The sequence below is a fragment of the Megascapheus bottae genome, chromosome 11 (genome assembly GCF_031878675.1).
Source record: "Megascapheus bottae isolate mThoBot1 chromosome 11, mThoBot2.hap1, whole genome shotgun sequence".
Taxonomy (NCBI): domain Eukaryota; kingdom Metazoa; phylum Chordata; class Mammalia; order Rodentia; family Geomyidae; genus Megascapheus; species Megascapheus bottae.
This window is the reverse complement of record NC_143519.1, coordinates 2,895,050-2,920,312: the sequence shown is the minus strand read 5'-3', so window position 1 is coordinate 2,920,312 and position 25,263 is coordinate 2,895,050. Positions and strand designations below refer to the sequence as shown.

At 45.9% G+C, this 25,263-nt stretch overlaps 1 protein-coding gene across 1 annotated transcript in view; it reads left to right on the top strand.

Moving 5' to 3' along the window:
- Myo16 (myosin XVI) overlaps positions 1 to 25,263 on the top strand; it is a 337,213-nt gene that overhangs the window by 261,907 nt on the left and 50,043 nt on the right. Inside the window, exons 28-30 of the mRNA XM_090341887.1 lie at positions 4,184 to 4,286; positions 21,157 to 21,253; positions 24,309 to 24,555. Of these exons, the coding sequence (XP_090198013.1) occupies positions 4,184 to 4,286; positions 21,157 to 21,253; positions 24,309 to 24,555 (447 nt within the window). The remainder of the gene's footprint in view (positions 1 to 4,183; positions 4,287 to 21,156; positions 21,254 to 24,308; positions 24,556 to 25,263) is intronic.

Below are 25,263 nucleotides of genomic sequence, written 5' to 3'. Positions count from 1 at the left end.
TTATTCTTTTTCTGTGCTGTGGTGTGTGTGTGTGTGTGTGTGTGTGTGTGTGTGTATAACCTGAACTCAGGGCCTGGGCACTATTGCTGAGTATTTTTGCTCAAAACTATGGCTCTACCACTTGAGCCACAGCTCCACTTGTGGCCTTTTGGTAGTTAATTGGAGATAAAAATCTCAGAGACTTTCCTTCCCAAGTTGATTTCAAGCTATAATCCTCAGAGCTCAGCCTCCTGAGCAGCTAGGATTACAGGCATGAGCAACCAGTGCCAGCTTTCTCTGTATCTTTTGTCATCACCATATTTGATTCCTTCCTTCCTTCTCCCTCTTTCCCTCCTTTTCTTCCTTCCTTCCTTCCAGCTCTCTTCACGGTAGAAAGATCTTTGCTTGCCTCCCAGGTATACTCTCACCATTTAGAAGTGTCACTAGCATACATTTGAGCTTAGACTATAGTGGTGAATAGATTGATTCAGCCTGAACGAGGGTGCTACCATGTGGGACCCCATTCCAGACCTGGAATGAGGTCTCAGCTGCTCCTCATCCTCAGTTCTGAGAAAGGGGAGGAGCAGAGCGTGGAGAAACAGTTGCTCTGCTCTTTATGGCCAGCTGGTCATCCTGCATGGCAGGGTGTGTGGAGGTGACTCAGTCTAGGTCAGCAGGGGTGGACAGGGATGAGAGCCCAATCCCATCTCCCCTCCGCCTCAGCCCAGGTGTTGGTGGCACTGTGCAGTACCTGGGGAGGAGGGCAGGTCTCAGCTCAGCGATGGCATGTGACTGTGTTCTGCCATTCCAGGGGACAACCACATCCCGAAAGATGCAGTATTGTAAATCACAGTAAAACAGGATCTCACCTGAAGATGATGTTTTTCCCTTCTCAGTTGAAATGTCAGAATTATACCATTTAAGTGTCAAAAGAACAATATAAAATGAGAGAAAAGCTCCAAGTATGAGATTTTTCATTCTGATTTGCTAATACTATATTCAGATACTTGAATTATATCAATTAAATTCTTGGTTTATAATTAACAAAGTTCCCAAGTGAGACAATTATCACTGAGAATAAAAAGATAATTGGAGTGATTTCACTTCATTGTGCAACTCTGGCTAAGTGGCAGAGCGCCCCGATTCTCCCGAGGGCATGAATGACGTTCTACTTCATGAAGTCACCCAGAGGTCAGTAAATGGAGGGCCAGTCAGTGTCGTGATGGCCTCTGTTGGGCTTTCTCCGGTGTTGCATGGCAGTCTCTGGCTGGTCCCTGTGGGATGGTCTGGGCTCTGGTAATCGGTTCTTGCTTGGACCTTAGCCTTGACAATGGAGAGATTGGCTGTGGTCAGTTGGCCTGGGTTCAGTCACCAGCTCAGCAGCTTCCATCTCCCGTGTGTTCTGCAGGAGCTGCCTCAGCACAGCGCCTCCACTGCATGGTGACAAAACGGAAACTGGCTCCCATACGTCCGGAGCCCCAAATCCAAAACCAGAGCGTCAGCAGGGCCACGCTGCCAAAGGCCCACCAGGGTCCTTTCTGTCCTCTCCCCTGTGCCTGAAAGAGGGACTCCATTCTGGTTGTTTCCTGTTGGCCACTGGGACCCCCCAACATCTGCTGCCAAGTGGCTTTGTCCTGGCCTTTTAGCGACGTGACTCATCTGGATCACAGCCCACCCTAACAACCTCGTATTAACTCGGTTCTGTCTGCCAGGACCTTGTTCCTGAAGGAGGTCACATTCACCTTTAGAGGAAGACGGAATGCTTCCCTTATCATTCTCTCTGTGCACTTGGCTTGAGTTCTGTGATCACCCACTTTCTGTCTATCAAAGTAGGCTTTCTGGGTCGGTCTGAATCTGAGGAGCTTGCCTAAAACCTCGGGTCTTAGGGCTCAGCCTCCTTTCTCCCCAGTCTTCCTGCTCTGAGATCCCCCTGAACCCACATGTGACATATACATGAGAAGTAAGAGGGGGCCCTGATGCAACAGCTGATGAGACAGGGGTCCACCTCGTGATGAGACAGGGGCTCCACCTCATGATGACACGGGGGGTCCACCTCGTGATGAGACAGGGGCTCCATCTCGTGATGACACAGGGGTCCACCTTGTGATGAGACAGGGGCTCCATCTCGTGATGGGACAGGGGGTCCACCTCGTGATGACACAGGGGCTCCATCTCATGATGACACAGGGGTCCACCTCGTGATGAGACAGGGGCTCCACCTCGTGATGAGACAGGGGGTCCACCTCGTGATGACACAGGGGTCCACCTCGTGATGACACAGGGGTCCACCTCGTGATGACACAGGGGGTCCACCTCGTGATGACACGGGGGGTCCACCTCGTGATGAGACAGGGGCTCCATCTCGTGATGACACAGGGGTCCACCTCGTGATGAGACAGGGGCTCCATCTCGTGATGGGACAGGGGGTCCACCTCGTGATGACACAGGGGCTCCATCTCATGATGACACAGGGGTCCACCTCGTGATGATACAGGATGTCCACCTCATGATGACACAGGGGTCCACCTCGTGATGACACAATGGTCCACCTCGTGATGACACAATGGTCCACCTCGTGATGACACAATGGTCCACCTCGTGATGAGACGGGGGCTCCACCTCGTGATGAGACAGGGGGTCCACCTCGTGATGACACAGGGGTCCACCTCGTGATGATACAGGATGTCCACCTCGTGATGACACAGGGGTCCACCTCGTGATGACACAATGGTCCACCTCGTGATGACACAATGGTCCACCTCGTGATGAGACAGGGGGTCCACCTCGTGATGACACAGGGGTCCACCTCGTGATGAGACAGGATGTCCACCTCGTGATGAGACGGGGGTCCACCTCGTGATGAGACAGGGCCCCAGAAGGATTTGCCCTCTGATCCTGTCACCTGGGGACTTGGGTTATGTCTAGCAGTTTTATTGTGTTTATAAGGGGTTGTGCAGAGGGATTACCATTTCCTATGTCAGGTTCTGAGCACATTTCTCTCATGCACCATGTCACCCTTCCTTGGCTTGTCCTTGCTACACACTGTATTGTTCATTTTCCCTGTAGTGCATACTATCACCATGTGAATTTTAGAAACACAGCCTCCAGTCCCTGCAGGAATAGAGCAGATGCCAGGTTACTGCCACCCTTAAGCCACATGCATGGCAGGGCCCATATAAATCAAGGGCGTGAAGGGCTTGACATAACTATCCAGTACTCGTGCTGAGTGCTTAGATGTGAGTCTTCTGCAGACTTTAGATGAAGCAGTGGAAATATTAAACAAAGCCCAACAGAAAGCATGCCATTTAAGTGTGAGCAAGGGTTTCTATCAGTTTACAGAATCCCCCGCACAGAAATCATAACCACACAGGATACAGTAAGATCCAACTGCAGAGGACTTCACTTGCTTCTTTTGTCTTCCCCTCCTTCCAGTCCTCCTCCTCCTGCTCCATGTCTTCTTCCCTCTGCTCCCATACGGCCCTGGGTGTAAGTCAGGTTAAATGCTATAACTACAAAGGAAATTTTGCAAAACTATGTGAATGAGTGATGTGATCTTGAAAGTCACTTTTCAAATAGCTGTAAGGATCTAATATAATGATGTAAATTTCAGTTAGGGAGTTGACATCATTTACTCAGCGTTTCTTTCTGGAGTAAAAATTTCCTCAGTGAATGTTTGAAGCACTATGCATTTAATGTGTGGGGAGAATGTATTATTCTCATTTAGATGAGACTGGTAGATATTTGAATGTTCTTTTTCTTATGGGCCCTATCTTGTAACTTTCTTTAAAGAAAAGATGGCTTGAATTTGTTTAAAGTTTCTATTTTATGAGAGCAAGCAAGTTGTTTCAATGACAATGAATATATTGTTATTCTCTTGAAATTTTCTTTGAAAGGATGGTTATATCTCTCCGTGGCAGAGAGAGAGAGAGAGAGAGAGAGAGAGAGAGAGAGAGAGAGAGAGAGAGAGAGAGAGAGAGAGAGAGAGAGAGAGAGAGATCTAATCATTTAAAAATAATTTTCCTAAAAGAGATTTTCCTAAAAGAGAGAAAGGTTGTTTGTAGTTGGGCTGGTATGGGCATAACTGATGGCGATTCCTGGGAAGAAGGGAGGAGAATTTGAGAAATGATGTGACAGAGATAACCCTGTGAACAGTCACTGGCTTGGCAAGTTCGTTCACTTTCACCTGTTGCTGGTGTTTTGACAGATACCAAGCATTGGCTGTGGTGCTCCTGGGTGAGAAGCAGGATCTGTGTGCTGCGGAGAGATGTCGGCTGCTTCTCCAGCGCTGCAAACTGCAAGGCTGGCAGGTTGGTGATGTACGCGCCGGCAAACTCCAGCTCAGGGTTTCAAAGGCAGGAGCTGAGGCATGGTGGAAACTAGTGCCATCTTCCTGACAAAAAACACGTTCTCTGATGTCTTTGGCAAGGTGCAGCGTTAAGTGTAATCCTGGAAGACACGTCGGTCAGCCTTCAGGATCTGTGGGTCCCACAGCCTGGAGGCAGTATAAGAGGCAATCTGGCAGTTGTTCGTGTGCTTTCGTCATTGGTAGGGGGGATTCTGTTCAGTCTGCCTGGGTCTTAAAGCTCATCCTTGAGATGATAAACCATTGTTCTGTGAGTCAGCTTCCCATCACTGTGGCAAGACAACGGAGATCAGCGCCTCACGGGAAGGAAAAGCGTCTCTGGGTATACAACCCCAGCTCATAGTGTTTTGGTGCCATGAGTCTGGGTCTTGGCGAGTCCCAGGGTCACAGCAGGAATCTGTGGTCCAGAGGACAGAGAGGAAGGTCTCTGGTGTCCAGATGTCCCTTTCAAGGGCACGCTCCCACTGAGCTAACTTCCTCCCATAGGTTTCATCTTTTAAAGATTCCACTGCCACCCAATGGTGCCACAAATCAAGCACCAAAGCCTTCCACACACGAGCTTCCATGGAGCACTCCATGTGCGACTGTAATGGTAGCCGAAGGCAGAGCGGCCTGCAGACGAGGGGCAGCGGCTGTCTCCTCACGCAGGGCCTGCACTTGTCAGGCTCATCTAAGTCCTGTGGAGGCCCTTTCTTCCCGCGTCTCCTTGTCCTGCACCCCACTTGCCGTACATGCTACCATTCCAATCTCTGGGGCCCATTGGGTACTGGAAAGCTTCAAGACTGGGAACATTTTCCTGTGGCCAACTCTGCATGAAACCCAGTCTAGGGACACAAGGTAGGAAATCACTTGAAACGAAAAGCATAGAACAGCCAGGAGTGTGGCCTAGTGGTAGAGTGCTTGCCTCACATGCACAACGACCTGGGTTCGATTCCTTGGTATCACATACATAGAAAAAGCCGGAAGTGGTGCTGTGTCTCAAGTGGTAGAAATGCCAAGGAGAGTGCTCAGGACCTGAGTTTGAGCCCCAGGACTGGCATAAAAATAGCATGCAGAACACTAGCACGAGAGTCAGAAGAGGGTTCTGGATTTTATTAACTACCTTAAACAGTATCAGAATATAATCCTTAATGTAGTTGAGGGAGAAGAGACCTGGTAGGGAAGGGATATTCAGTGTTTGGAGTTTTGAGACTTAGAGAATGGGTCACAGAGAAAGCAGTCCCTAAGATCATAGGTGAATCATAACCAGATACTGGAAAGCAGCTATGAATCCCTTTGCATACGATGGACAGGACACCCACAAATAAGGGTGAATGATGATTAGTGAGACTGAAAATGAGGGCTTTGCTTTTGAAATGGCATGAGCAGATGGTTCAGAGTTGCGACTGCGTCTGAAAGTGGCAGAGAATACCGGGTTGTCACACCTCACTCCTCGGTCTGTGACAAAGCTGGGGACATTGGGACTGATGAGTCATGATGTACCGGTCTGCACCACTCCGAGGATTGCTTTGCTCTCTCTTCCCCCTTCCTTTCATCTTTAAACTAATAATGGCAGCTGAACTTTAAATCACACTCTGAAGGAGGAAGCTTACTCACTCTAGTTGTCATGGCTGCACGCTGGTGCCAAGAGATAGGATAAAAAAGGAAGGAGGAAGGAGGAATTACTAACCACGAGCGATGTTAGCTCACCACGCTGGAGCTTGTCATCCAGACGTGGGCTTCACAGAGAGCATGATTTGTCAAGCTTGGAGGTAACTGAAGTCGTTTCCACTGAATCATGGCTGGGATTTTAAAATAATTGTAGAGTAGTGGCTCATAAATAACATAATGTTGAGATTTCCAGGTTGCATATTTCTCCTCTGAAAAATACTCACAAATAAAAGCATACATATATCTATGTATGAATGTAAATAGATAGACTCATATATATCAACATTCTACACATACACACACACACACACACACACACACACACACACACTCAGAAGCCAGGAGAATAATTTCTTGCACTAAAAAGTGACTGGCAGGGAGTGTGATGCTAATCAGGAGATTCCCCCTGTCCTCTGCAGTGTGGCGTCAAGATCTGTGTCCGGGCTGGGGTCTTGAAGTACTGACTGCACAGAATCGTACCTGGGGACGTATATTAAAACTCGGTTAAAAAAAATGTACTGGGCAAACAAACTTCTCCTCACTTTTTCTAAACTCCTTACAAGGAAACTGAAATTACCAGATGAACAAGTCAGACAGAGCCAGAAATGGAGGAAAGGGCAGAGAGTAGAAGAGAGAGAAAGAGGAGAGATAAATAGATTGACAGCTAGATTCATTTGCTGACCACATCTGCTTAGACATCCTCTGTCAGCTCATTAGGAAAACTGCTCCTCCAAGCTCCTTCATGGACTTTATGCAGCGGACACAGACTTGACTACGGTGATAAAGCTAATTCACATTGCACTAGTATTTGGACAACAAAAGAATTTTTGTTAGAAATCACATTTTCCCCCCTCAGAAGGGAGAGTCCTCCATTTCCAAAGCAAAGGCATTGTTTGCAAAAAGGGCTGCCGTGGACTCTTCCAGGACATTACTCTGCCCAGGCATTTAAATATGAAGCTGTCTGACTGAAGCCACGGCAGGTGACAATAAAGGCCTGAGGTCTCATGACAGATTGTCACTCTGCCTCAAGTTACTATTTGTCATTTCGTGAAACAGTCAATGCCCATCTTTTGACCCCCAAGTGGTTAGTGTAAAACTACTGGTTATTCTTTTCTATATTTTCAGAAACAAGGCTACAGGCTAGCCGTGGAATCATTTCTTACTCTATAAACCTGTATGCAGTATTAGCTGGAACTCCAATTCTCCTAACTGACATAGGACACTTCCATTGTTGTTTGAATGGGACTTGGAGAACCCGCAGGGTCTTAGCTTGGATTAGACCCAGTGTAAGAACAGGCTTAAACGATCCGACTGCAATTCCAAGACTCTAGCCACTTACACACAAACCTCCATGCTTCCTTCTGTGTGGGGTGAAAGAGAAGATCGCCTAGGCCCGATGCTCTTGTTTTTACCTGTGACCTGTGAAATGGTTTACCTTTTACAGTCTTGAGTTTGGAGGCAGTGCAGGAGGAATTTTCCATACTTAATAAATAAAAATCATTCTCTTTGTGCAAATATCACAGCTACTCAGGGTGTTTGCTTACTGTGTTTGGTATGAGCCTTTCTGTGTGCCACCTGCAGGAGGAAAGTGGGTGGGGTAAAATCACTGCTGATTTCTTGGATGAGAGGAAATGGAATTTCTGAGGGTCCTGGTCTCTCGGACCAGTGTCCCGGTGAAGCCTGTCCTTCTGGTCTCTGCACGGGAAGGCGCCAGCCTGGGCCCGGTGCAGTCCTCCTCTGCGCTGTTCTCCCGCCACCCCTTACCCGTATCTGCTAATCCACTGTCTGCAGTCACTTTGTCTGGATGTTGGAGGGGGTAAGGTGGCACCGCAGTGTGGCTCTGATCAAAGACGTTCATGTGTTCTTTTAGTGTTCTAACACTCTGCTCTGGTATTCAGTGAGGTTTTAAAACATTTGGTTCTTACTCACTCTGTGAATGAAGGGCATCAAGTGACAACTTCTGGCTGCAGCTTGATTCTGTTCAGAGTCCTTGGCACCTGACTCTCAGCCCTGTGTGAGGAAGAGGAGGAGGAGGTGGGGGAGGAGGAGGAGGGAAAGGGGAGGGGAAGAAGAAGGGGGAGGAGGAAGACCGCCATCCCATCGACTTTGAAGCCAGCTAACAGCAAGGTCGGGATTGGCTAGCACCCAGAGGTGACCTTAGGAAGCCATGAGGAAGGAAGACCAGTCACAGTGCAGGTGCAGGGCTCCATGACCCCAGCGCAGGCAGTTGGGAGCCACCTTATTCTGAGGTTGACAGACCAATGCCATCTTCAAGGCGTCTGACTTCACTTACGTGCCAACCCACAGTGAGGATACCCGCTCCTCCACTGCCCCCTCCTGCGGCCCCTCCCCTTCTCCGGGCTGGCTCTGCGCTCTGCCCTTGGGCCCTCATTCCCTTCACTGACACCCTCGCCTCTCCCTCCACACCACAGCTCATCCCCACGACGTCAGGTCTGCCCTTGTTCCTGTCTCTACACGAGACCACAAAGTGGGTCCAGCACAGGAAGCCTCCGACACGGCTGAATATTGTATGGGATATAATTTACAACAAAAACCTGATAGTGTTACTGGCAGAGGGTTTCCAAAGGGTCCCTCTATTTAGGACACTTTATTTAGGGTCATTGTCTGTGATCACAGAATAACAAAGTCTGGACAAGTCATAATGGTAAGAAAACATGGCAGAACTTTATTGAGTAAGCAAGAAGGCAAGGGAAAAGGCAGAGGCACATTGTAGATAGAGGATGGGGAGGGTGGGTGCTCTTAAAGGGACAGACACTGGGCTCGTTGAAATGAGGCACACACACATACACACACACACACACACACACACACACACACACACACACACGAATGATGAAGGCAGGGTCAGACTTAAAGTTATTCTAAGATAAGTGCTTATCCTTGTTCTTAAATTGCTCTTGGTGTTATACTTTTATTACTTGGACATTGGGTCTCTGAGACGGATCAGCTCTTTAAACTTTTGACCATTATGTTTGGGCATTTCTCCCAGGAAAGAATGCATGCTGCCACCAAACAGATGTTTATCCATGAGGGCAGGAGTGATCTTCCCAAGTATTTGCTTTTCTGAGATACATTTTTTTTTACGATGCCCTCCCTGGGTTTTTAGAGCACATCAGTCACTTTGGGCCAGCAGGCCAGGTCAGATGAAGCGGCTCTTCTCTTTACTTTTCCCTTGTAGTAGGACTTAGGCAGGAGTGTGAGGATGAAAGCAGACGAGGTCGCACCTCTGTGTTTCTGCACATGCGGTTTGTTTCTGAATTCCTGGCCGCAGCTCACCATACTTCATTTCCCTTAATTGATACTGTCGTGCTTATATCTAAGAATGGTTCTGAATTAAGGGTTATGTATGATTTTATAAACATAAATAGACGTATCAATACATTATTTCTGAGATGAGAAATGATTCTGAAATTTGTAAGTAAATGAAGATTATACTTTTAGTCTGGATTTGCATAGTGTACATTCAAGGCATTGGTGGAAAAGTGTAGTCCATAGCTTTGTTGCAAAGCATTCCTGCCACCCAGGATGTAGTTTCCATGGTGATTGCAACACCGCTGGCACAGACTCCACGGAAGGGACCCAGCACTTGCCAGGATTTGAACTGGTGGCCATGGGTCTTGGTAATTTCAAGTGTGTTCTCTTCCCATAGCCTCGAATGTGCATGCACATAAGGCAGTTTTCTTATACAGAAAAGGGGGGGAAACAGTATGGTGTTTTCCTTGTTGGGCCTTTCTTTCTTCGTGTTTATGATGGATTGTGATGTTTTCCCCAGAGCTGCATTCTAATCCGAAAGGCAGACTTGATAACGTCTCCTTTCAGGAGAATGGAAGTCCCCTCCATCAATCCGAGTAGAAGGCAGGTGCTGGTGGCTCACACCAGGTCATGATTCGAAGCCAGTCTGTGAGACTCTGATCTCCAGCTAATGAATTAACCACCCGTAACCCAGAAGTGGCATTGTGGCCCAAAGTGGTAGAGTGCTAGCCTTAAGCCAAAGAGCTCAGGACAGCACCCTCAGTTCAAACCCTGCAACTACCAGAAGACAAAAAAAAAAAATACAAAAAAGAATGTATACAACTAACTTCTAGTGTGTCTCACCAGACACAGTTTGTCTTTATAAAACAAAGACTGTGTTTGCTTCATTACTGAAGAAAAACATCCACATTGGTAAAAATAAGTCATAGTCTGAAAATGAATGATGCCCAGAATTCCTAAGCTGTCAGCCCTTTATCTTTTTTTAATTTTTTTTATTGTCATAGTGATGTATAGCGAGATTACAGCTACATTGATAAAGTAGTGGGTACATTACTTCTTTTTTATTCTTTTTTTCATGTATTTTTATGGTAATTAATAGAAGGATTACATTATATTCACCAGATAGAAGGTGCATTAATTCACATACATTGATACCCTTTCTCATGTCTTGGTCCCCATTTCCCTCCCCCCACCCCCACCCCTCATCTTGTTTTCCCATTCTTTTTTTTCTTTTTTCTTGTCAGGGTGACATTTAGAGTGAGCACATTACTTTTTGAACACTGTTAATCCTTCCCATGTTTTCTCCCACTTGTCCTCCCCGCCCCCCCAGGTTGTAGAGTTCATTCCCAGCATCTTGGCTTGTGAATAGCGCTGTTACACTGGCTCATCCTTTCTCATTTGACTCATCACCTTGTTTTTCCTCTTCCCTTACATGACTCAAATAAGCAAATAAGTATGTACAATGCAACAGATAGCAAAGTCAGATAAAGCAACAATAGAGGAGAAACCATAAGAGAAAGAAAAAAGAAAAAGAGAAAAAAAGAAAACAGGGGTAAAAAAATACCTCCACCTAGAACACTAAAAACAACCACCAGAAGGATAAATCTCCTTTTTCCCTACCCTGAAGTCCACTTGGCTCAGCTTCTTCCTGTATGGTGAAGTAAACCAGTCCCACAGGAACATAGACTCCATGGTTTCCCTCATTGTTATTTCTATTATTCAGGTATCTGTTGAAATGCATGCATTTAAAAAAATTCAGTGCTGTTCTCAGATGCTTTATGCCAAGACTGGCTTCAGCCAGAGGAGGAGGGCACGGCAGACCTTTAGACCCTCAGAGCCAGCTTGTTTTGCATGCCATGTCATTCATGTAGAATGAAAACCGTTGAAACTAATTCTAAGTAGAGAAATAATCTAATTTTCACACATTTCATTTGCATCAACTGCTTATAGAGGGATGTCTTCTGTGTGGATATTTGAATGCTATATTCACTTTGCGGCCATCTGGAGGGAGGACGGATGGAGGAACAAATGTGTGGGAGTGGGTGCGGGCTCTGCCGTGCCAGGTGTGCCAGGCAGCAGGCACCTGAGAGTGGGAGCGGTGGCTTGGCCCCACACCGAGGTCCGGAGTGCTTTCAGAGCGGCACTGAGAAGGGGTTCTTCTCCTTCAGCTCTCTGCTCCTCAGAGGTGGGGGCTGTAGTAGCAAAGGGTGTCCTAGGCTGTCCTTGGTGGCAGGTACCTGAGACACCTCGTGGAAGTGGTCAGGTAGCAGTTTAATGTTACACATCCCAAGTCAGCTGAGGGAATATTTTGGGGGAGTTACTGAAGATTATACAGACAGGAAGGAAGAAAGGAGATGAGAACGTCAGTTGTGGTGTGTAATGTAGATGTCTACCTGGCAACCTGTGTTTGTAAGTGTGTGTGTGTGAGAGAGAGAGACAGAGAGAGAAGCAGAGAGGAAGAGAAAGAGAGAAAGAAGTAGAAAAGGAAAGAGGGAGAGATGTGGATTTCTTACTCCAAGAAATAACAAGAGGCATTTAGAAAACTGACCTCAAACTTTAGTAAGGAGAATTCTCCCTCCACCTTAGGGTTTATCCACGAACCGGACTAGAGGTTCAGAAGTTTTTCTCCTTATCACTGCCTTCTGCCTGTAACTTTTTTAGAAGGACCCAGATCTTTCATTTTGTGTCCATATGAAATAGATGATTTCGGAAGGACTCATTCTGCCACTGATGAGAACTGCAAGATTAACATTTTACCATAACATTAAATAAAATCAGTTAGATGAAAGATTTATGATTTCATTAATCTAAAGTGGTAGAGTGGAGAAAAGATAATAAAAGTTAAAGCAAAAAAAAAAACCCACCCCCTTACTTCTGTGTTTTACATCTTTAGGATGAGACAATTGTATTAGGGCCTTTGGCTCTATTAGAACAATAAATTAATGGTTTATAACCTTTATTCTATTCTCTGGGAGCACTTCATAAATCAGCTATAACTACAAGCGAAAAAATAGCCTATAAAATGAGTCTTTCTCTCATGTTCCTTTCTATGGAATGATCAATGTTGATTAAAAATAATAATGAAAATGAACTTTAGAGATTTAAAGGTATCTCAACATGATGTAGTTTCTAACTGGAGTTACTATGCATGCATATATTTCTGTTTCCTTCTTTTCTTTCTAGTGACTGTTTACACTCATGCACATACCCCGTACACATATGTATCAACATATTTTTGCTAAAAATAGTATGTATTCTTGACAAGAAATTTGAAAACAAAACAAAAAACACTACCCAGAGCTAAATTTCCATATGCCAAACGTTTGGTGCCTTTCCACTCTGTTTATCAAAAACAATAGTACACATCTTAAATGCTTACATTGTCTCTCTCTTTTCACTTCAGACTTCCTGAAGACAGAGAGCATGCTTGTTTGCTACATATTTTCATGTGTATGAGTGTGTGAATTTGAAAGTGTGCATGTACGTATGTGTTTATATATGCCTGTATATGTGTGTACATACACAAATGTTTATGTGTTCTTATGCACACATGTGTCTTTGTGTGTGTTGTATATGCATGTGTAGGTTTCAGTGTTACAATCTCAGCAGGATTTGTCATACAATACACACTTGACCAGAATATGTTGATTGTATAATTACCTTTGTCTTGACTGTCACCATCACTGTTTTTCCTTTGGAAATGAAACTATCCACAATTGAGTTTTTATGGCAACTGAAATAAATTTTCCATTTAAAGTAATTGGTTTTTTTTAATCTCAATTTCATTAGGTAAATGGTTTAAAATAATAAAAGGCACTCAATAAATACTAAATAAAAATGCACAATGCCTGTTCTTAGTCCAACCTTACTATCTCAGAAATCAGTCAGAGCCCCCTCCTCCAGACTTGCAGTTATGAACCTGTGTTCTTGAAGGGCTCTGTAGCAAGTATAATGGCTTACAGTTTGTCTGGGGCTGGGGGAGAAACCAGGGATGCCTTTGTTGTTGCAATGATTTATGATCTTTCGACTGGGCAATATGTGTCTCCTCACCACTTCTCATAACACAGTGCTCATGTTAGTGCCTGATTCAGACACTGCCAGTCTGCTTCCCCGGCCCAAGTTCACCGAGTCATTTCAGACCTATGTTATAATTAATAAGAAGCTCGGGGTGGGGGTTGCCCATGAAGAACCAGTTTTGTCTCGTTCATTGGGGGGCTGAGTTTCCATGTCAAGCCTTGTGTACAATAAGCCTGTGTGTGAGTTCCAGGACAGCTTCATCAGAGCTGCTGAACTTTGGAGAAGGTAGCAGTGTGGTCTCATCCATGCCTTAAGGCAGGAGTTCACAAACCGATGTCTGTAGTAACCCCGAAAGAGAGTGATGGTGGATGGGACAGAGCAGCCAGGGAGGCAGTGTTCTGTGTCCTCCAGTCCAGGCTTGTGCACATGAGACTTTTTAGACCTGAAGACCAGAGCCCCACTGCAGCCAGAACATCATGCATGTCAGGTATCTTCTGCGCAAGCCCGGCTAACCAAGTATGAATTGGCTCCAGAAATTATGTGTGGTGCTGGACAAGGTGGAAAGCCTGGGTCTTTAGGAGCTGAATGCAGAAGATGGTTCTAAACAGTTAACACGATTCACCACCCAACATGAGCCCACCTTAGCACAAGGACTGGCAAAACCAGACAGCACTATGAGACCTTTTGAAAGCCTAAAATGTTCTTTTTCAATTTAATATTATTGTCAGGGTGATGCACAGAAGGATTAGTTGCACATGTAAGGTCATGAATATATTTATTTTCTAACATAGTTACCCCCTCCACATTTTTCTCCCACTCTCTCCCCCCATGTTGTATATGCATTGATTTGAATTAGGGTCGGGAAGGAGAGTGACAAGGTGATTAGACAAAGGACAGAGGATGAACCAAATGGACTCTAAAAATGTTCTTAAGGATGAAAATTTTAGGATCAGACATTCAGAAGAAGGTGCCATGAGGACCATATTTTTAGAAATAAAGCAAACATTCAAACACAAGCAGGTGAACCAGAAAGACAGGAGGATTTTTTTGAAGCACTCTTGACTGCATTGGTGTGATCTCCGTAATGAAATAATATATAGGATCACACAGTGATTAATTCACAGTGAACTCAAAAGAGTAGTTTTTATTCATCACTACCTGCTGTGCAGGCCATTCTGTTCTAGGTGAGAATAATTAATTTTTCCTACCCTATAATTATATGTAATTCAACCAAACCACCTTCTTCTACTACCACAAGACACAGTATTACATCTATTAGATGTGTGTGGCTATAATTATCGTCTCTGTTTTGAAGTTAAACTTCAAGAATAGTCTATTTATAACAGAGAACTTGTATTTTAGAATAAATTTTATCCTTCAAGCATGTTTAAGTGTACATTCAGACATTCAGAGCCAAGCTACCTAGGAAAAGATTTCTATTTTCCATGAAAATGTAACATTCTGTGATATTAATGGTTAAATATCCACGCCCGTATTAGGCAGCAGTCATCCCTAGAAAGTCCGTTGATTAAAGCAGAAAATGGAACCTGACATGAATTCATCCTGGAGCAAAGGAACCCAGGTAAACGGCTGCTTTACTGAGCTGAGCCCGTGGCGTGTATTCTGCTGATCCCGAGCCACCTGTGGCTGAGGAGGGGCTCGCGAGTGCAGGCCCTGTCAAATGCTTGATTCGTGCACAAGTAAAGGAAGGAATGACCAGATGAGGGAATCAGGGGACAGGTGAATGTATGTACAGGACAGACAGATGCAAGGTGGATGGGTGAGGAGATTCAGGAGAAATGTAAGTGCAATGCCCCTTCATCCTTCAAGGAGAAAGAGCCAGGAATGGTTGATTAGCTGCTGCTCTTAGCACATGAGAACATGGTGGGGGAGAGAAATGTGATTCTCTTGGGGAAAAGAAAACCTAAGAGGCACAGAAAGTTTTTCATGATTAAAAATAGAAGGAACAGAACTTTGAAAGGAGCACAGTGACATTCTTGGATGCGCAGGAGGAAAACAAATCTGAGGAGGTAACACTGCAGACATGAGAACACATGGGAGGAGGACGGCATTGTTTGTTTCACGAGGACAGCTAGATGGCACACCAGCTGGGAGCAGGTGGGTAGGGGGTGGGGGCACTCACAGGAGACTCACCACATCGCTGGAAAGTGAATACACCAAGGAGAGACACCAAAAGAGACAACTCAATGTCATTAAGCTAAGAGTAATTACTAGTGTAGTGTTAATGTGTTCAGAGTCAGGGAGATTAACTCCAATCAGTAATAGTTAAATTGTTTGAATCAGAGTCACTGGCATCTGCAGCAGAACTTCTACAGGCATAAAGGAAGACATCCAATACCAATATTATTATAATTGTGTAAAGATTATCTACAGAAGTGTAACGTAGATCTCTGCAGATATAGAAAATTACTCCAGAGATTACACCTGTAATCTCTGTAATTAAGGAGGTAGAGAGCAGGAGGATCTCAGAGGCCAGGATGGACAAAAAATATAAAAGTAATCCCATGTCAGTAGATAAGATGACACCATACTGTGCGCTTGTCATCCCAGCAAGAGGGGAAACAAAGGAAGCTGAGCTCAGTAAGATGGTGGCTCCAGGCAGGTAGGACAGCAAGATCCAAGAGACTCCATCTGAATGGAAGACACTGGGCATTGTGCTGTGTGCCTGTTGTGCCAGTTACAGCAGGAATTACAAAATAAGAACCGATCAGTCCAGGCTGGGCCTAGCATAAAGCAAGATCCTCCCTTGAAAATAGTTGGGCCCCAAAGGGCTGGATTCATGACTCAGAGGAAAAAACATCTGCTGAGCAAGGCCCTGAGTTCAAGACCAGTATGATCAAAGTCACTGGATAATAAAATAGATGGAAGGTTTGCTCTACAGGAGGGTGGCCCTAGAAAGATGAAAATTTAACAGCTTCATTTATTGAGTCAAATTAGATGTATTTTAATTATATAGATTTCTCAACTAGTTAAATACATTGGAAGCGTTTTAAGATTTATGTTAGATCAGTGTTGTATCTTAATGACCTAATTCACATTATAAACAAGGACCACTAAATGTGACCCGGAGGAGAAGAGGTGAATAAATGTGGTTATGTTTAATAAGATCCCTGCTAGTCCAGAAAGAAACAGCGATAGTGACAGGAGGATTGTTATAAATGTCTTGCACGTGACACGCTTGCCGTGGGGTGCTTGGAGAGCATCTAGGATGGACGGCCATTACTCACCCAGAAAAGAATACAGAACACGGATTCATGTGCAGGAAGACATGGAAGACCGGTGCTAGCAAACCTGCAGGCCGTGGGGAGGCTAGGGATGGGGCATAAGATCAGCCTGGACCTCTGTGAGCATTGTGTAGAGTAAGTTTGTCCAAAAGAGTGTGGAAGTGAGAGGGGGTTCTGTACTGGGGGATTCTGAGTCTGGCTCACCGTCTTGTGGGGAGTCCATCACAAGCACTGAGCAGAGGAAGCCTGTCAGGGAAGGCGGGCTTCAGGACAGTCCTGTAGACCCTGTCTGTGGGACACAGAGACACAGGCACCCCATGACAGCTCTGGCCTGGGGCCGACGCCCCAGGTCTCCACCCTGGAGCCACACTGGGGCGCTGAACACGGCCCCCGAGGGTGAACATGCATACGGCCATTTGAGATGGCTTATTTCCCAAAGCTTCCAGCTGGGCTGCATGTTTTCATGTAACTCCCAGAGGTCCAGGACTAATTGGCTCCCCTGAACTACTGATGGGGTGACCACAAAGAGGTGGTTATCTCTGAAAATCACAGTCCTCTCCTCCTCCCTCATAGAATGCAGCAGTTGAACGAGGCAATGCAGAAGGCGTGCTGCCCAGAGCCATAGCCACAGTCTCCTTGCTCGCCTCTGGGCACCAAGAGTCCATTCTGGTGCCTCCAAGGCTCACTTCCTGGGGGAATCATTGGAACCACTTAAACCACTTCGCTGGATCACCAAAAACACCTTATCCTTCAGCTGGGTCATTTAAATGCACCATTCTTTTTGATTGAAGCAAAGCCCTACACACACACACCGTGAATTTCCTTCCCTCACTTGTTCCCCAGGTAAACAAATGCTGATTTTCTTCTTCAGGTACAGTAAAAGAATGGGCTAAATTAATTACTAGGACACTGATAAAATAAAATAAAATAAAATAAAAAGCTGAGTCTTCTCCAAATCCGTGGCTTTAGTTGAGAGAATTTTTTCTCTCTTCTGCCCATATGGAACATTATTTCCACACCCATCATTTTCATCCTTCTTGACTTCATTAAGGCAGGAAACCCATGCCTCACATGAACCTCCACAGGATAACTAACGACCGCATTGCTTCTTTTGTAAGTGCTACTTCACAGGTACTGCCAGGATGGCATAGCACTCCTCACAGCTGTGCTCAAAGGAAGACAAGCAATCCACAAGATTGCTTGCAAGTTCCCTCCTGGTCCAACCTCCGGGCCACCCACACCCCACCAACCACCATCCCAGCATCTCAGCATCTGTCTGCCGCCACAACCTGTGCTCCCTGAAAACAGGAGCGTTAGAAGCCATCAATGCCAATTACGTTAACTCCTCCAAAACCTGTCACTTGAAAAGAATAAATCCATGTCTAATGGATCTCTAATGAAGAGGGGGATGGCTGTGACTCAGAGATAGTGTGCTTCTGCAGGGTCAGCGTGACATGAGAGCTTTCGTCTCTGACGGGAACATGCTGTCTCCCCGCAGTCACAGGAAGAGGCAGTCGGGGGCATCCCAACCTCTCCCTGTTGCCAGTTGCTGAAAAACAGCCTTTCAGGAGAGAAAGTTGCAAATCTCAAATGTCTAAGTGATCTGGGCTGATTCATTGAGTCTTCAACTTATAAAATCAAATATAACCCACTGTCGCCGACTCCACAGCGACAGCCATTCCACGGGACACGTGTCACGACGGCTGCCATGTTGCCATCAGCCATCATGACACTGTAGATCTCGAGCCTTCAGAAGTCATGACATTGTTTTATTTGCCTGACTCAGGTGTTGATTTACATCTCTTCCTCTCTCCTCCCTTCCCCTCCCTTATCTTCCTCTTCCCTTCCTTCCTCTTTTCCTGTCTCCTTTTCCTGTTTTTGTTCCTTCTAATCTGCATCCACTGTCTCCACATCCCCACCACTTGTGCATTTCCAAAGTAGCAGTGCCTAATCCTCAGGAGGTATGAAGTGTCCAGTGTTAAACATAGGCTTCCCTGAAGCAAGAGAACTAAAGATGCCTTGGTCGGGCTCTTGAGACAAGGGGGCAAGGGCCAAAGCCTCCCGGAAGTAGATAAACCAGTGTGAGACTCCCATGGCTCCACTTATTATTACACTTCCATCACCGGCAAGGCGTGCTACCTCCCAAGCCCAGCACAACCACCCTTCATCCAAACAAAAGAGTTATATCGTTCTAGTTTGTCCTGGATCTCCTTTAATCTTCTAGCGGAACCTGACTGTGCTGAGGGAAATGTCCAGCTTTCCCAGAGCGCCTGTGGTAGTGCTGCCCTCCTCTGTGCCAGCTGCTTTCTCCACCCCCAGCAGACATGGCTGGACCCCAGGGTATGGGATATCCTGGTTCCAGGCTTTTCCATGCTGCTTCTTCTGCCTCAAATTCATCTCCCACCCTTCCAGATGTTCTGGAAACCCTGCCCAATCCGTCCAAGCCCTCTAGGACAACTGCCTGACCTCTGACGACAGCTCCCTCCTCTCAAACACCATGCAACTTGTGCATCCGTTCCGCGTTGCACAAAGCATGGGGTTTTGCCAGTGTTCTTCCCAGTGGACAGTGAGCTCGGCGCGGACAGATATCTCCAGACTCACGCAGTGTTCACACGTGGAGTGTGGAATCCTGGTGGGAAACGACACAAAGAGGGCCTGTGCTCATCCGGTCCGGTCCTTCCTGCCTGGCATCTCCACTTAGCTTCAGGATGGAGCCCCATGCCCGTGCTCCTGACCCACCGTTCCTGACCCATAGACGAGGCTGGCTCGGATCATCTGGGACCACAGCCAGCGTGTTGGCCATTGCTCCTGTGTGGTGCCATTTTGGAACTCAGGCTTCGATGAATTTTCCCTGCCCTGACCCCCATCCCACAGTCAGTGAAGGGCAGAGGCGCAGGGCCCCTCATCCCCACGCCCTCCCACACAGGACCACCCCCTCTTCCTGCCAATGCCAGAGGAAGTCAGCACCAAGGAAGGAAAATAAAAGACTGCATATGGACTGTAAGGTGGGTGAGAACATGGGATGCAGTGCAGATAAAGGCAAGAACACACCGGAGACCCCTACACTCACCTGTGTGCCCAGTCCAACTGTCACCCAAGTCAAAGAAAATTAAAGGACGGTGGCAGCTAGTCTGCCAGAGGCCTTTCAGAGGTTTCCCCAGTGGCAGGACATCAGTCTGATGGTAGTCCAGGGCTTTAGGTCAACTCTGCAATTTCACTCAGGAAGGAGTTCCAGGAAAAGTGGAATTGACACAATATGTTTGGATCAAACTTGATTTTCCTGTGAAGAGGATCGTAAAGCATCTCAAACTAAGCACCCTGAAGACCAGTGTGACCTATAAACACCTCCAGCGCCTAATGGCGTGTGCATGCTCACCAGTCTCCTGTGCCACTGTGACGAAGGCGGTGGGGTGCTAGCACTGTGGCATGCTCACTTATGCTTCGCAGCCTGCGTGTTCGTCGTCTGCCAGTGGTACCGGTGTGTGTCTCCAGTGCCAAGAATAGGGTCATGAACGGATGGCAGGCAGGTGTCCTTCACTTCTGGTGTCTTGGCGCCTCCCCTCTGGACTGCAGTGGGCTCTTCTGCAGGAATTCAAGTCTGTTTCCCACCAGCCTGTGAGCTCTTGAGATGCCTGTGAGGTCTTCCTCACCCCTCAACCCCCCGGTTAATCTGTTCCTAAAAATAAGTTTAAAAGTTTCCAGAATGTAGTTTACCGTTGCGGTGTTCATGGATTTTTGTTAGGCGCTCTCTTCCTTTGTACCAATACATTTCAGAAGTCTCCGATGTTTGACATGGAAACTGATTTGACTTCATGCTTCTTCATAAACATTCTGGGGAGATAGATGCCTGCTACTAAGAAGTGTGGGTGCAGACAGTGCTTCATTTGTACTCTGAGCTGGAAATTCGTACTGAGACATCACTTTCTTGAGGCTTTTGTACTTGCTTGCTGAAGTTCAGTAACCAGAGTTATACTGACTTTCTGTCTGGTACTGCACAGTGTCGTGGGGAAATGTTGAGGGTGTCAGGTTGATGCTCAGTTGTGATCTCTGTGGCTTATCAGTGCATGTTCTCTTTTCCTGCTGGGACTGGGCAGAAGAGGGATATTGGCACCATCATGATTTGGTTCTGGGTGGAAGGGTTTATTCCCTGTGCCAGGGTACCTTCAGGTAAAGAGCTGAGCCCATGGCCTGGTGTCCCCTCAGTGGCAGCAGCACACAGGTATCAGTACATGTCAGCAGCTAGGCGGATGTGCTGTTGGCATATACATTAGAACACAACCTTTGGAGACTTGTAGAGACAGGATGATGGTTAAAAATAACAGGGGTGGGGCTGGGAGTTTGACCTAGTGGTAGAGTGCTTGCCTAGCATGCATGAAGACCCAGGTTGGATTCCTCAGTACCATGTACATAGATAAAAGCCGGAAGTGGTGCTGAGGCTCAAGTGGTAGAGCTCTAGCCTTGAGACTGGCAAGGAAAAAAAAAATACAGGGATGCATAGTTACCTTTCCTCTACGGGGAAAATCACCGGCCTGACCATTTTCCCATCTTCCCTGTGCCATCTATGAGAGAGGAAATGTATCCCTGATTTGTGTGTGTATGTGTGTGTATGTGTGTGTGTGTGTGTTTTAGATGGGTGCTCACAAAGTATTTCTGAAGTACTGGCACACGGACCAGCTCAGTGACCTGTGTCTCCAGCTGCAGCGAAGGATCGTAACCTGCCAGAAAGGTAAGTACCATGTGTCAACACGTTACAGATCATTCCATGTTCCCTGAGTTTAAGAGCTTGTGGGCTCAGTGTTATCATGGCTCCTCATCAGGGCAGAACAGTGAGCCCTGGAAAGCATGGGGACTTGACCTGCTATGTGTATGTGGCTTCGTCAGTGTTTACAGACACCACCTATGCCTTCCTGGGTAGATTCCCTATCACATTGTAGATGAAGTTCTTATCTAAATCACAGTTTGGGAGTGGAAACTACATATCTTGTCATTTTTTAATCTGTTGCTTTGCAAGTATCCAGGCTTCCTGCTCCCTGAAACAAGCACAGACAGTAAGGTTATACCCTGGACTTGCATTCTGTGCCCTGGCTACAGAATAAGGGCACATTTGATGACATCTGGCCAGCACTACACTCTGGCAAGGTTTGAGAAATGAGCACCAGCCAGCAAAGTTTCTGTAACTCCACCCAAGTCCCAGAAATTCCTTGACTGATTTTCTCTTTATCAAGTGAAGATTGTATCCAGAGAGATTTCTTTGATGGCAGATAGTATCTGTGTAGTCATCAAAGAAGAATCTGAATCCCTGTCCTATCAAAACCCAGCTGACTGTGAAGAAGGCAGCATGGCTCCCAGGAGAGACGCTGTCCTGTAATTGGTACATGTTAAATATCACACAGAAAGGGGCCCCATTGTGACAACACAAAAACAGACTGGTGACTCACACCTGTAATCCTAGCTACTACAGGGCTGAAATCTGAGCATGACAGTTTGAAGCCAGTCTAGACAGGAAAGTTTGTGAGAGTCTTATCTCCACTGAACCACCAGAAATTCAGAAGTGACTCTGTGGCTCAAAGTGGTAGAGTCCTAGCCTTGAGCATAAAAGCTCAGGGACAGTGCCCAGGCACCAAGTTCAAGCCCCAAGACTGATGTGGGAGAAAGGGGTGGGGGAGCCAGAATGGCCTTTAAAAATGGCATTAGGACAAAAGCCATAATGTCATTTCCCCTAAATAAAATAATGGACATAAAAGCATTTTAAATGGCAGATGCTTGAATGTGCAGCAGTAATTATTGATTTTTATTTTTATATGTCTCAGAGTAGTTCCTTCAATATTTTTGCCAATATTAAATTCACTTAAAAATATATATAATTCAAAGTCATTTCTATTTTATAGGAAGTTATATTTTTCTTTCGGTAAATGTTCAAGGAAAAGAGATATAACTTTTAGTTTGATATTCAATCATCACAATTTCAAGAGATTCCTACTAGAAATTTCTCTCTGGCTCTGGCGGACAGGGCTGTAACAGGGTGGCTGTCACATCCCAGGGACAGCCTTTTGAAATCCTGAGGAAGACAAGGATCACTGTGCCTTTGTGACAAGCTAATTCTGATTAATTGTCCTTTGCTAAGGATATTGAGTTTCAGCAACTGATAAACATTGTTAAAGAAATGGAGATGCTGTCAGAATGAAGTGTGAGAACTCAGAGAGGTCTTTGGATATGGGACAATGGTGTCCCCCCAAAAGGGGGGGGGCCTGATGCTCTGCCTCAGTGGGAGGTCAGGATTCTGGCAGTCCCATATTAATCTTCCCTTTATTCCAAGAAATTAAAAGTCTCTCAAGTCTCTCTCCCCCCCCCCCATGTTACTGAGTAAAAGCAGGTCTCCTCCTCTACTTCACCCCACCTTTTGTGTTCTTGGAATCTGACTGACCTTTTCCTGTTTCATTCCCGCTGTTCCTGTTTGGATTAGTTCCACATGACTAGTGTGTATCTAACTTGACTCCATCACCTTCCTAAGGAAGTGAGCAGTCACAGTTCCCGGCCAACTGCCTGCACCTCACTCTCCTCTGACTTCCTGACTGGGGAAAGTTGTACTCAGTCTTCCATCATCTCACCAAGCACAAGCATCAAAGCGGATGTCTCAGACAAGCCGCAGCCTCGTGTGTGTTAGATTATGTCTCTGGAATGTTTTCAGAGCACTTAAGGTTTGATAGGCTTCCACCGGGCCCCACAGCCAGGGTGAGGTGTTGTCACCACACAAGTTGGTGTTCCCAGAAGTGGTAGGTCTTCTCCCCCTCACAATTCCTCCTCATCTCAGACCTTGGAGGTGGGAGGGATGGTGTCACGGAGGTTGGAGGGCCCATGTCAGGAGTGGACAGCCAGACACTGTCTCCAGGACAGCTGGGTGGGCCCAGGCTCCGTGGGGCCAGAACCTTTTTCAAGATGGCAGCCATAGCATTTCCACTCAGTGGTCTGATCAGTTGCAAATCGGCTTCTTTGTGACTTACCCATGTGCGATGGATCCTCTCTGTCCAACTGCAAGCCACAGGGAGGGAGTTTGGCTTCCCTGAGTCCTATCCTGGCTCAGCCTACATTGCTTGGCTTTACCACAAGGAACTCATGAAACCAAGACAATTCCATTCTAACTGTGTCCAAAACAGAGATATTCATCACAGATGTTTTAAATTTGACTCCACCTTACATGCTATAATTCAAGTGGCTTGAAGTGTTGGCCTTTCATTTTTGATTTTTACTCTTACAAAAGGTGCTGGCCTATTGAAGCATAGTTACCTCCTGTTTCCAATACTTACACACATTTCTACACTTCCTTTTCCAGGTAGCAAAGAGGATACATTTCCTATTATTTCTCCATAATCGCTCTAGTCTTCAAAGAAGTGTTAATGTCTTTCAGAATTTGAAGGGAAATACACAGGATATTTGAGGGACTAACTCCAGGAATCTTAATGAAAATACCTTGAAAGATGCTCAGTGTAACCCCAGAGTGAGGTCAGCACCCCAAATTCTCTGGAGTTTGAAGCTCCTTTGCTCAAGGATTTAACTCTATGCTATCAATATCTACTTTACATTACAAAAAAGTAGAGGGAGATCCTTGAGTGCTGATATATCCTGCTGACCTCAGCACCATCCTTATTGAACTTAAACATCCTCTTCAATACAATTAGGATACTCTAGCAAATTCTTTTATGGCTGTTATTTTTGTTTATGCATCTCTGTTTTTTCCCTTTTGGGTCCGTTCACTAACCCTGGGTTCTATTTGTTTTGTGAAGTTATAAGAGGTTTCCTAGCACGCCAGCATGTGCTTCAGAAAATGAGTGCTAAGCAGCAAGAGGTCCAGTCCATCAGGGACTTTCTGGAGGACACAGAGGACATGGCACTGAGAACCTACGATGCCCTGGTCATTCAGAATGCTTCTGACATTGCCCGGGAAAATGACCGGCTCCGGAAGGAAAAGCCTGCCCCCTACCACAGAGAGAAGGGTGAGGCCAGAAGCAAGCAAGAAGAGGGAATGGAAAGGTAAAGACATTTTGCAAATTTAGTATTGACTGGAAGGAGTTTTAAGGGTATTCACATGAAGTTCAATCCTCAGACCCCAGTCTCAGGGGTCTGTGCTAGGGAAGGATAGAAGGGGTAGAATTGATCAAGAAACACGGACTGAACTTACAAATTGACGTGTGGAATGGTAACCCCTTTGTACATCTACTTCAAAAGGAGTTTTATATATATATATTTCAATTTCTGGGAGTCTGACAAAAGGAGACACTATCCCGCCAGATGGGGCGGGCACGTTTCAGGTCACACAGGAAGATGACTTTTTCCATAGGAATTGCTTAATACTGTGTTCTTCCCTGAAAATGACTCTCCTTGCCACTACTGCCTATGTCAAATGATTTTTTTTTCTTAAAGTGGAAATGGCAATGTGTCTCTTGCTAATTAGCTCCCAGTCTCTTAGTGATTAAACATAGGGAAAATTTTCCCTTTGTACAGAAGGCTGTAATTAAACATTATAGGGAAAACAAATTATCCACTGAGTGTCACACTCTCATCCTTGGCAACTTTATTTTCTACATGGGCGGCTGGCTCTGCCTGGTGGTGAGCCCAAGCCCTGTTGATGTCTGCCACAGAGAGATAATTATAAACAAACGCTTAGACACTACTTGTAAAATGGCTGCATCTTGCTAGTGCATGATTATGTTGACATGTGAATTCAGAAGGAAGTTTTTT